General features: G+C 44.4%; 1 protein-coding gene across 1 annotated transcript in view; it reads left to right on the top strand.

Annotated features, from left to right (window-relative positions):
- The window catches only part of magi2a (membrane associated guanylate kinase, WW and PDZ domain containing 2a), a 961,431-nt gene that overhangs the window by 595,560 nt on the left and 352,333 nt on the right, over nucleotides 1-13,538 (top strand). Inside the window, exon 3 of the mRNA XM_041202174.1 lies at nucleotides 9,937-10,056. Within this exon, the coding sequence (XP_041058108.1) occupies nucleotides 9,937-10,056 (120 nt within the window). The remainder of the gene's footprint in view (nucleotides 1-9,936; nucleotides 10,057-13,538) is intronic.

Raw genomic sequence — 13,538 nt, forward strand, 5'->3', positions numbered from 1 at the left:
CCAGGGTACAGACAGCTATTGACTGTACATATATGGCCATAAAGGCTCCTGCTGGACATCCAGCCCTGCACATTTATTAACAGGAAGGACATCCACTTGTTGAATGTCCAGCTGGTCTGGACATTGATGGATCATGCAGGTATGCGCCAGGTACCTGGGCAGCAGCCATGACTCCTTCATTCTGTGAAACTCACAGGTGCCAGACCTATTCAGCGGCCCTGATACCCTGCATGGATCGCTTCTAGGTGACAAGGATTACTCATTGAAGAGATGGCTCACGACACCAGTGAGGGCACCCAAAACAGAAGTGGAGAGGAGATGTAATGACAGCCACAAAAGCACCAAGGCACAATTGTCAAGCAGACCATCGGCCTAATGAAAATGAGGTTCAGATGCTTTGACAGATCAAGAGGGGCATTGCTTCTTGACATGTGTCCCTCATAGTCGTGATGTGCTGCGGCCACCATAATCTTGCTATCCAAAGAGGGGTTGCCTTTCATCCGAGGGACAATGAAGTTAGACTTTATTTACTTATTGTGGCACTTAACCTTCAAAAGCATAAGGAACACACACATGTGACCCACTTGATGACTACTGTGGAGTTTTTGACGCATTTCTGTGTGCTGTGGCTATGACATGTAGTTCACATCTTCCCTTGAAGTAGCAGTCTCGTCTTTGAGTCAGAAGATTGTGAATTCACCAACTCCAGAGACTTGGGCACAAAATCCAGGCTGAAACTCCAATACAGTACTGAAGAAATGCTGCACTGTAGGGGGTGCCGTCTTTTGGTTGAGACATTAAACTGAGGCCATCCCTACCCTTTCAGGTAAAAATATGCCATGACACTATTTCGAAGAAGAGCAGGGGGACTGCCATCCAGTGTCCTGGCCAATATTTATCTTTCAATCAACATCACTGAAAACAGAATATCTGGTCAATATCACATTGCTGTTTGTGGGACCTTGCTGTGCACAATTTGCCTGTCACGTTTCCTACATTAGTGGTTATGGTACTGGGTTTGTAACCCCAAGATCAAGAGTTCAAATCTCACAATGGCAAACTATGAAACAATGTAACTTCATCTGAAACAGATGGAAACGTGTTCGTACTCGAAAGAGTTACACCTCTAAAGTACTTCATTGGTTGTAAAGTGCTTTGAGACATCCCGAAGTTGTGAAAGATGCCATAGAAATACAAGTTCTTTCTTAAAGGAATCATTTAAAATACTTACTATCTTGTGCTTATCCTAGCTTTAAGCCCATTTGCAACATTTGATGTTTCCATCTCTTTGACAGTCTACTTGATATTGTAATCTTAAAATAATTTGTCATTTTTGTTTGCCTTTGTAACTTGATTTTTAATTTGTTCATCGGTTATTTGGTCTTAGCTTGTTCAAAGTATGCCTTCTCTTGCATGGCCAGAATTATTATTTTAAAGGTGTTCCATTTGTTTTCTTAAGTATTATCAATCATCCACCATTAATGCATTTATTTCCAATCTTCTCTCATCTCTATGAATTTAGACCTTTAAAGTTTATTGTTTTATATTTAACATGACATCAGATTATATTAAACTTGATCATTCAACACTATGACTTTATCTCCTGTCAGTCTTTAATGTGAATTGCAGATCAACATGGACACTGCCTTTCATGGATTCTCTCACACACTGAATCATGAAGCAATCATGCATTAAATTTACCAATCCTGAGTTTTGACCACTTGAATTTTCCCAATTTATATTTGCTTGATTGAAATCCTCCATTAAAATAGCATACTTGATCTTGCATGCCCTTCTGATCTCTTCATAGAACAAACTCACTTCCTTCATGTAACTGGAAATAGAAGGTAGAACATTTAGAAAGAGAATACTAAAGGTCAAGGAAACAAAGGCTAGAAATCAAAGGAGTTATTCAGTGTTTAGTGGTTTTTCCTTCAATGCGAGAAGTCTAGTGAATAAGGCAGATGACCTGAGGGCACATATAGACACTTGGAAGCATGATATCATAGTTATTACTGAAACATAGTTTAAAGAGGGGTTTCCACACTAGATAGATTGGAGGTCAAAAAAGAAGGGATGCAGGGAGGGGGTGCTATATTGATTAAAAATAGCAAGCACAGCTGTGAAGGGATGAGATGTTAGAAGGAGCATCAAAGGAAGCCACATGGATTGAATTGAGGAATAAGGAGACAGTTGCACTGCTGAGTGTGCACTATAGACCACCAGTAAGAGGGAGATAGAAAGGCAATTATGTCAGTAAAATTGCAGAGAATTGCAGAAAGAAAAAGGCAGAAATAGTAGGGGATTTCAACTACCCTAATATCAACTGGGATAAATTCAGTTTAAAAGATTCAGAGAGTGCAGAATTCTTAACATGCATTCAGGAAAACTTTTAGCCAGTAGGTAGCAATCCTAACAAGAGGAGAGCCAGTTCAGGATACATTTTTAGACAGTAACACTGGGCAGGTGGAAAGTGTATAACTGGAGAACATTTTAGTGGTAGTGATCATAATTTAGTTAGACTTAGCCTAGTTATGGTAAAGGGTACAGATAGACCAAGAGTAAAAGTCTTAAGTAGAAGAAAGGACAATTTTATTAAGCTAAGATATGATTTTGTTTATTTTTATTCATTCATGGGATGTGGGCTTCGCTGGCTGGGCCAGCATTTATTGCCCATTCCTAGTTGCCTTTGAGAACAGCTGTAGTCCAAGTGGTGTTAGGAAGAGAGATCCAGGATTTTGACCCAGCAACACTGAACAAATGGCGATATATTTCCAAATCAGGATGGTGAGTGCCTTGGAGAGGAAGTTACAGGTGGTGGTGTTCCCATCTCTGGTGCCCTTGTCCTTCTAGATGGTAGTGGTTGTGGGTTTGGAAGAAATTGCTGTTGAAGGAGCCTTGGCGAATTCCTGTAGTTCATCTTGAAGAAGGTACACACTGCTGCTACTGTGCATTGGTGGTGGAGGGAGTGAATGTTTGTGGATGGGGTGCCAATCAAGCGGGCTGCTTTGTGGTCTGGATTCAGCTACTTTAAGGTAATTCAGTGGGAGGCATTCAAGGAGGAACTAAAGAGGGTCCAGAACAAAATGTTCCCACAAAGAATAAGAGTGAAACTCACAAATGTAGACTGCCCTTATCCCACAACCAGATGTGAAAGAGCATACAGAGTACGATAAGGTGAAATAAAAAAGTGTATGGCAGATGCCAAGAGCTTAATACTGTAGAAAGCTTAGAGGGATGTAGGAAGTGCTGGGGTGAAACTTATAAGGGCATTAGGAAAGCAAAGAGAAGGCATGAAAAAATATTGACAAATAAAATCAAGAAAAATTCAAAGATGTTTTATAATTAAATAGAAAGCAAGAACTAAGGAAAATGTATGGCCAATTGAAGACCAAAATGTGACTTGTCATGCAGGCGGAAGATGTGGACATGGTTATTAAAGAATACTTTGCATGTGTTTTCACAAGGGGTGAAGCAGACAGTCTAGGTAAGGAGCAGGAAATATTGTATTGGATAAGCACAGGGAGAGAGAAAATATTAAGGTGTTTCACTTCCCTGAAACTAGATTAATCACCAGGTTTGGATTGAAGGTATCCCAGGCTGCTAAGGGAAGTAAGGGAAGAATTAGCAGAGGCTCTGACCATCATTTTCCTATCCTCTCTGGCTGCAGGTATGGTACTGGAGGATTGCTAATGTTGTACTGTTGTTTAAAAAGGGAGGAAGGTATAGCATGAGTATTTATAAGCCAGTCAGCCTAACTTCAGTGGTGGGAAAATGATTTTTAAAAACTCTGGGAGACAGAATAAACCATGGTTTATAAAAAGGCACAGATTAATCAAGGACAATCAGCATGGATTTGTTAAGAGACGGTCGTGTCTGACTAACTTGACTGAATTCTTTGAGGAAGTAACAAGGGTAGGCGATGAGGGTTGAGTGTTTGTTGCAGTCTGCGTGGATTTTAGAAAGACTTTTGACAAGATCCCAAATGGCAGACTCATCAGAAAATTAAAAGTTCATGGGATCCAAGAGAAAGTGGCAAGTTGGATCCAAAATTGGCTCAAAGGTTGTTGTGGTTAATGGGTGTTTTTATGACTGGAAAGCTGTTACCAGTGGTGTTCTGCATGAGACAGTACTAGGTTCATTGCTGTTCGTGGTAAATATCAATAATTTGGACTTGCATTTGGGGGCATGATTGACAAGTTTGCAGTTGATACAAAAATTGGTTGTGTGGGTTGGTAGTGAGAAAGAAAGCTATAGACTGCAGTAAGATATCAATGGACTGGTCAGGTGGGCAGAAAAGTGGCAAATAAAATTCAATCTTGAGAAGTGTGAGAAATGCATTTCGGGAGGACAAACAAGGCAGGGGAATACACTAAATGGTAGGATATCAAAATCATTGGGGTGCATGTCCACAGATCTCTGAAGATTGCAGGACACATAGAAAAGGTAGTAACAAAAGCATATGGAATACTTTGTTAGACGAGGCATTAAATGTAAGAGCAGAGAGGATGTGCTGGAACAGTGTAAAACGCAAGTTAGACTGCAGCTTTGGGCACCACATTAAAGTAAGGATGTAATCACCCCAAAATGGGTACAGAGTAGGGTAATGAAGATGTTGCCAGGAATAGAGAATTACAGCCATGAGGAACAATTGAATAGTGTTGTTTTCTTTGGAACAGAGGTGACCGAAAAGAGATTTCATTTTGGTGTAAAGAATTAGGAGAAGCATAGATGGAGTGAATAGGAAGGACCTATTTTTGTTACCAGAGCGATCAAAAACCAGGGGACATAAATTTAAAGTTATTGGTAGAAGGATAAGAGGGGAGTTGAAGAATGTTTTCTTTTTCATGTAGAGGGTCCTGGGATTCTGGAGCTCATTGCCTGAAAGGGATGGTAAAGTAGAAACCCTCATTGCATAAAAGAAATACTCAGATATGCATTTGTGCCATAACCTACAGGACTACAGACCAAAAGCTGGAAAGTGGGATTTGACAGGATTGTTCTTTTTCGGCTGATATGGACAGGAGGGCCAAATTGCTTCCCTTTTTACCATAAATTTTCTATGTTTCTGTGATGCTGTCTGGAAGACGGTAGCATATTCTTAGTTTTAAGTTTGATTTTTATTCACATTAGCAATTCCTGTTCAAAGCAGCTTACTTTCTGCATCAGGATCAACTTTATCTTCTAGTTGTTCCTGACTTATATAGCTACATTGTCTCTTTTTTGTCCATTCTGTATATTCTATACCCCAAAATAAATAAATTTTCAGCTTGTGGACTTAGCCATATTTCCAATATTCTCACCACATTGTAGTTCTGCCCACCTTCAGAACTGTTACCTTGGCCGGAACTTTCCATGCCTGCCGGCAGCAAGCATGATAGGTGGCAGGCGCGGACAATATGGCACGATCTGGCTAACGATAGCAGGAAGGCAGGTCACAATCATCCACTCAGCCTGCCGACTGCATTTCCCACCATTGGTCGGTGGGGTGCTCCTTGTAATGCATCCAACATCTCATTAAAAGGCCATCTAGCCAGGCTCTGCACTCCTGCCGAATTGTCCATCCACATCAGCGGGAAAACACGTCAACGTGCTTCACAACGGCACACAGGCGACGTTAATTTGGCGGCCTTCACTTTTGGGGAACTGAGGTGAGTGAATATCATCGTTTTCCCCAGCTCGCAGGGTTGCTTGTTGCTTTGCAGGCTTCAGGGGTGCTGAGTGAAGTGCCACCCTGCCTCAGAAGTACCTGTTTTTGGGATAGGGGAAGTTTGTCCAGGGGCAACTGCTGCCCTGCCAGGTAGGCGACTGTTTTTGGGATGGTGGGGTGCGGGGTGGTGTCCAGGGGCAACTGCTGCCTGGCTCCAGAGGTGACTGTACTTGGGGTGGGGGTGTCCGGGGGGCAACTGCTGCCCTGCCATTGAATCCCGCGCACAAGCAATCGAGGTGGGGGGCAGGGTAGGCGAGGGAAATGGCCATGCAGTAGGGACACCTGTATCAACTGACCATCCCTCTGCAACTGAGACAGTTCAGGCGCAACCACTGTGATATGATTAGAGCTGGACTCCTCGCCTGCGGTCCATGCAATGTGGAGACACCAATGTGCCACCAAGCCCTCCAGACCTTATCTCCCACCGCCAGTCTGCAATCACGTTACTATACCACACAGCAGTTGGACTGCACACGTTGTACAATCTCTTTACTAATGCTGGCCATGTAGCAGTCACTGCTGGAGGCGCTCACAGCCCTAGCAATCTCAGCACCCCAATTTGGACCAGTGGCCCCCATGTCGCAGGTTGACAGGGCAGCCATGCAGCGTACTCATCTGTGCCATCCGAGGGGTGGCCAGCACTTCCCGGGAAGCGTTAAGGCACGGTCAAACAGGGCCAGGAAAGGATGCTAAGTACACCGATGCTAACCATATCCCTCTATCTTTCTTTCATGCTGCAGGAGGACAACATCAGGATCATTGACCCTGGTCACCTAGCTGTATGCCTGATGGTCTACAGAGAGTGAAGAAGACAGAAGAGAGAGTGACTGAGGCTCCTGGCCACACAAAGGCAGGAGCAGCAATCTCATGAAGAAGGGGCTGCTGGGGCTCCTGCACACGCTGCCCAGGAGTGACAGCAAGTCATGGCTGGTTGGCGCCTAGCAACACCCTGGGTCTATAGGCACAGCCTGTCATTCTTGCAGATGACCGAGAACCAGTGTCGCTGATGACTGCGCATGTCCAGGGACCTGGCCGCTCATATCTGCCACTTACGGCAGGACTTGGCGCCAAGGGGACATGGAGGGCATCCACTGCCAGTGACTGTGAAAGTGACTGCAGAGTTCAATTTCTATGCGAATGGCTCCTTTCAGGGCTCCACAGGTGACCTCTGTGGGATTTCACAAGCCGCCACCCACAAATGCATCCATGAGGTCACAGATGCCATTCCTTCGAGGGCACACAACTTTGTGCATTTTGCCCGGGACCTGGAGAGCCAGGCTGCAAGGGCCATTGGATTCGTCCAGATCTCGGGATTCCCACAGGTGCAGGGTGCGATCGACTGCACCCATGTGGTGCTCAGGTCTCTGTTGCTACACACAGTGGACTACATCAACCGCAAGGACTTCCACTCACTGAACGTGCAGCTGGTATGTGACCACCAGAAGCACATACTGCAGGTGTGCGCATGCTTTCCAGAGAGTGTGCACAAAGCTTACATCCTCAGTCGTTCGCAGATTGCTGCAGCCTTCCAGACTCCACAGAGGCTGCAGGGTTGGCTCCTTGGGGACCATGTGGTGGCATCAGACTGCAGCAGAGTGACGTTTTATCAGGAGCTCATTATTGGAAGTTTATTGACAATAGTGAACACTATGTACAAGTGATCAACACCCATGCCCAGGCTGTGCAACTACTTTTCCTGAACTGCCCTAACCCTGCCGCTATGTCTTGGTGCTCCTTGGACATTCACAGTGGAGGTAGACACAGCCTGCTGAGTGCGATGCCCTGTCTGTAATGATTTTGGCGGGTGTCCTCTGGAGGGCCAAGACTTGGAGGGCCCCTGCCTGCTTTCGGGGTCCTGCTGTGTAACAGTGATAGCCTCCTCGGCCAGTGAAGCTGGAGCACAGAGATCACAGGAAGCGGGGATTCGGATGGGCCAGCAACTCCTGGAATCACCTGAGTGGATGACCCTGGGGTGTGCATATGCTGATCCTCCTCCCTGTGGGTGGCCAAGGGCCCCTGGCTGCCTCCATGAGGGGAAGGGATAGCTGGAGTGAGATTGAGCTGTCTGGCAGCCCTCTCGTTTAGACACTGTTGGAGGCCAACTATGGCATCAGCGATGAAGTTAAGCCTGTGCAGCAGTGCAGGAGTGGCGCCCTGGATCAAGGTCTCCATGGCGGCTGCCATCCTGCCAGTGTTGACCACGGTGCGTTGCAATGCCAGCTCTATCACCTCGGCCTGAAAACTGATGGAGTCCTCCATCATGCCTTGCAATTGAGGAGTGCAGTGAACATCCCTTTCTGATGTTCCCTAGCTTGCCTTTGCAGCTCCAGCAATTGTGACATGACCAAGTCCAGCGGCTTGTCATCTGATTCGGACTCAACAGGATCCTGGCCTCCAGCAGCCATCCAAATGCCAGGGACTTGGGAAGTCCCTGCCGCCACCAGCTATGGATCAGAGTGTGCACTATACTCACCAGTATGTGATGCCATGCCTATTGTAGAGCTAGGTCACACTGAGGTGTGTGTCTCTGAGCTGGTGGAGGGTGTGGGTGAGCATTGTGACGGAACTTCGAGGAGGGTGCCTTCAGATTCCCCTTCGGAGGTTTCTCCAGGGCTTGACTGGAGGCCCTGGGTCATGGACTCTGTCAGCTGTTTGGCAGATGTGCCTACGAAAGCAAGGAGAGAGAACTATTGCGTGGCAGTGGCCTGTAAAAGAGGACACATCATTCACGGCATGGTTGTCTGATGGATGTTGCACTGCTGGATCCTCACTTGGTAGAGCAGCTCCAACCTCACCGTCAGCACAGGACTGGTCCAGATTGTGGCCGGCCAGTTGGATGGCTCTGTTTTCAAAGTCTGTGAGGACCTTGATTTCGGGCATTCCGCCACCAGGCTGCGACCTCTCTCTTTTGTTGTGTGCCAGCTTGTCCTGCATGGATAGAGATGGAGAAAGTGTAAGCAAGACGCCTGCTGGGACAGATGATAGATGTGCCTGGCCTATGCAGGAGCTGAGTGATCCCATGGATGGTTTGAGGACAATGACGGTGTGTGTGAGAGAGTGAATGGTGATGTCCCTTGAACTGGCAGTGAGCGAGATCCCAGTGGATGTGTGCTGTGTTTGTGAGTGTGTGAGTTGAGAGTGATGAAAAGAGTGACTTACCCTGGCAGAATGGAGGCGATCATTCATCCTCTTGCGGCACTAGGTGACTGTCCTCTTCTGAAGGGCATTGGTGCTGACCACCACTGCCACCACCTCCCAAACCGGATTGGTCATGTCGCTGCCCATCCTGCAGCCAGAGCAGGGGTACAGAACATCCCAACAGGCCTCCACAGCGTCCAGCAATCGCTCAAGGGACCCGTAATTAAAACGGGAGGCTGTGGTCTTTTTTCCTTCTCTGGTCATGAATCCCGGGCAGCGATGGTGAGCTGGGTGGTGAGCTGGTAGCGATGAGCAGTGTGTTGGCGGCTGCCTTTTAAACATGGCGGCCGGTGTGATGCAACGGCAGGGTGACTGGCGGGAGGGGTGTGAATGAGAGTCCACCCACCATGGAATTTCCTGGGAATACATAAATAATGAGGCGGGTTTGGGATAATATGGCGTGAAAACCCACCATCATTGCCAGAGGATAAAACATCATTTTACCCGCCCGCTACCACACTTAGTGCAAATCTGGGAAAATTCCAACCCTTATTTCTAATGCTCTTTGTACACTCTTCGATAGGCATCTTAATATAGAATTGCATTAAGATGCAAATAAATATACATATATATATATGTATTCATATATATGTATAGAAATTATAGCCCTGTAGTTCCATAAAATCCAGACCAAGGGAATGCGAGAGACAGTTTTTAAAAAGTGACACCGTATCTGAAATCTTGCATAATATGAACCATTGGAATCTGTATTTAAAAGAACATTGTGATAGTATAGTTTTCAATAATAGAAAATGTGCCATAAAGTATGCCAACCTGTTAAGAAGACATGTCAAGAATGTGTAGCAGGTGAAGTTGTAGGCGAAAAGGAATTAATTTGTTTCAATTTTGTGAGTCATCTCTGTGAAAAGAATGAACAATCCATAAATTAATGTTTTATTCATAGTTAACCTGTTTCTTCCCTAGCTTTTATAACACATTACAGTACTTGCTTATTTAGAACTTTGAATCAATGCATCTAGGAGTAATATCTCCAGTAAATCAATTACCCATTGTTGTTACTCTTTTAGGCACTACAAGGCCACCTAAAGAGGGAGAGGTCCCTGGAGTTGACTACAATTTTGTGACCGTGGAAGAATTTATGGAACTTGAGAAAAGTGGTTCACTATTAGAAAGTGGGACTTATGAAGGTAATTAAATTTGTTATGGATAGTCCTAACAGAGGTACTGCATTTGCAATTCTGAGTTCGTGGGTACAGACAATATATCCTACTGATACTATCTGCTATAAACATCAGATTGCAATGCAAGCTGATATAGTGCCTTAGTTAACAGCACAATCAGGCTTGAGATTCTCATTAGATTCTCAGCAACAATTGTTTGCACATCTTGCAATTATAGCAAAATATTGTTTTTTATGGATGGTGGTTCTGTTTATTTTATTAATAAATGATCAATTTACTTTGCCAGAACCATAATTAGAGGAACACAGAATAATAAAAAGCCTGATATGAAACCCTGCAGCAGGTTCCAGTTTAGATGAACTCTTAAATGTATTTGAAATATGTGGTAGGAGGAGGAAATAGGCTTTCTAATTGGACAAGAATTTGTGCTTCCAACATTAGCACTGATGATCCTGAGATTACTCTCGGATATATAATGGACCACATTTCCAGCCTTCAAGTATGTTTTTGCTGAAAAATTTTGAATGAAGAGAAAACAATATTTTTACAATAATGCACCAGATCTTGAAGTTATTAATGTGCAAGACAGCCAAGTTCAAGGGATTAAGCAGTATGCCATGAATTGTGAATATCTAGAATCTGACCCTTTGCTTCGCAGAAACAGCGTCTTACTCTCAGCCTCCACATTATTTTTAAGAACTTTTTGGATTTGCACATTATTGTCCATTAAAATTGTCACTGCAATTTAAATCCAATAATTAAAGACCAGCATTTTACACCTACGAAACAGATGACAGAGGCAGAGGGAGTAAAATTACATGGGATGGCATTGAGTCAGATCCCCTACGTTTACATGCCAGGACCTAATTTTACGAGCGACGGACAGCAAGCTACATGGAAAGCCGCTCGTGTTCGCAAAATCAGCGATTGAAAAGCACTTAAACTCGTAATGAGTCAATGGAATGTGATTTTATGGGCCCCTTTAGATTTTATGGTGATCACATGGGAGATAGGGGGCAGAGCCTCGGCAGCTTTTAAAGGTGGGGCAACGGATGGCAGCTGTTGTTATTGCTTCACTTGGCACCGTGGAGTGGGGTTGTTTTTCTTTCTTTGTTTGAAAGGAGTTGGGAAGCTATCATTTTAAGGTCAAGATCCCCTTGATGAGATTGTGCTTCTGGCAGGGGAATCACTAGAACGGGGCGTGATTTGGACAGTGTTTCAGCAGCTACAGCAGGGTGTCTGTCCTGGTCAGACCAGTGGTGCCCAAGTGCCATTGACACGATACATCCTGGAGGAGGATCCTCCAGCTAGGAGATAAACCTGAAGGGCGGGGTGAGGTGCATCCACACGGATCAGGAAGGCAGCAACCTCCTGGCCTACTGCAGGGGAACATTGTGATTGAAAAACAGCAAAAGGGCACAGAGGGGACCGCGATCAAGCATCAGTGCAGAAAAGTAGGTACCCTGTGACCAGGATATACAAAGGATGAGGAATCTCCAGATGTTGGCGTGTCAGTGTTACAGAAGACTGTGCCTCTCCCAAGAAGCTGTGACCAATCTGTGTGCCATGATAGTGGTAGAGGTTGTATTGGCAGGCATCTAATGCCAGTGGCTGTCAAGGTCACAGTGGCCCTGCATTCTATGTCTCTAGGATCCCACTGGAGACTTGTGTAGTATCTTCCAATCGACCACACATCACTGCCTCAAGGTGATGACGGATGTCCTGTTCAGGAGGGCCAACCAGTGCATAAGTTACCGAACTGATGCAGTCAGGCCAAGAAAGCCAGAGGTTTCCATGCCATCACAGGATTTCCCCAGGTGCAAGGTCTCCATATTGCCATCAAGTCTCCCACCAGCCAACCAACAGCCTTTTTTAACCAAAGGGAATTAATCCCGTTAATGTGCAGCTGGTCTGTGAGCACCGCCAACGTATCTTCCAGGTTGTACTCTTTACCCTGGGAGCAACCAAGATACTTAGGTTCTCCAGCACTCCCAAGTACCACAGCTATTCACCACCTCCATCCTGGCCCTACAGGCCCCTCCATGGATGGATACTTGCTCTCAAAGGATACCCACTGGAGAGTTGACTGCTGAGGCTGGCGAGCAACTCTAGGCAGAGGCAGAGGAACACATATATATATGAAATAAAATTAATTATTTTAACTTGGAATCTATAAATAAAATGTTTTTGTTAATGTAATATAATGTAATATAAAGTCTCATAGTCCATTTCCAAAATAAAAATTCTAACTACTTGGCATGGGGGTAACTTATTGGGAATGGGTCTCATATCTGCAGTCTCTTTTAAAAATTAATTGTAGCAATTAGCACTCTCCAGCTCCAACTGTGCAGCACACAGAATACACACAGATTAATTCTGTAGCACCAAGCTAACCATCAGGTACCGAATGGTTTAATTCACATATATTTCAAATTTCAGTGATTTTTTTTTTCCAAGCTAAAGCACCTCCTCGCATGTTCGTCTGTGCTTTAATGAGACAGTTTGGAACGTCTTAGCACAGAAGCACCCTAGTTAGATTAAAAACACATATCACTTTATAGATGTTAATAGAACCCAAACCAGTTGGTGAAGTCAAAACCAAGACACAAAACTTTTCTTCACTAAGAAAGATCATTGACTTTGTTTAGTCTTATATCTCTCCTCTCCTCCCAGTGTCCCAGCTGTCACCTATTTATATGTAAACAAAGTACTTTATTAAACAATGCCCTTGACCTGTGTATCTTAACAATATAATTAACATACTATTAACAATTGAGGTGGTTAACTCAATAACCATACCATCCAATGCCATACTTTTCATAATGGACATTGAAAGTCTGTACACAAGTATAAAAAACAAGTATGTTGCCTGTCCAAAATCATAGAATGTCACAGCATAGAAGGAAGCCATTTGATCCATCGAGCCTGTGCCAGCCCTTTGAGAGAAAACTATCGAATTAGACCCCACTCCTGGCTACCCTTTCCCCATGTACCTGCAAAATAGATTCCCTTTGAGTATTTATCCAACTCTTCACACCTTGCTGCAAAGTATAATTATTAATGATTTATTAACATCAACTCCCTTTGTAGGAAAATTTTACAATCAATTGCTCAGTGCAGAACTTGAATATTGCTGAAAAGAGAGATGTTGCCAAACTTTTTGTCTTTCACCAATCAGAACACACACAGAATCTCAGTATGTTACAGTGCAAGAGGAGGTATTTTGGCCCATCATGCCTGCAACATCTCTCCAAATGAGCATTATGACTTAGTGCCATTCTCCTGCCTTTTCCCTGTATCCTTGCACATTGTTTCTATTCAAAAAATCATCTAAAGCTCTCTTAAATGCCTCAATTAAACCTGTCTCCACCACACTTCCAGGCAGTGAATTCCAGACTCAAACCATTCGTTGTGTGAAAAAGCTTTTTCTCAGATCACATTTGGTTCCGTTGCAAATCACTTTAAATCTGTGCACTCTTGTTCTCGAT

The sequence above is a fragment of the Carcharodon carcharias genome, chromosome 13, assembly GCF_017639515.1.
Source record: "Carcharodon carcharias isolate sCarCar2 chromosome 13, sCarCar2.pri, whole genome shotgun sequence".
Taxonomy (NCBI): Eukaryota; Metazoa; Chordata; class Chondrichthyes; order Lamniformes; family Lamnidae; genus Carcharodon; species Carcharodon carcharias.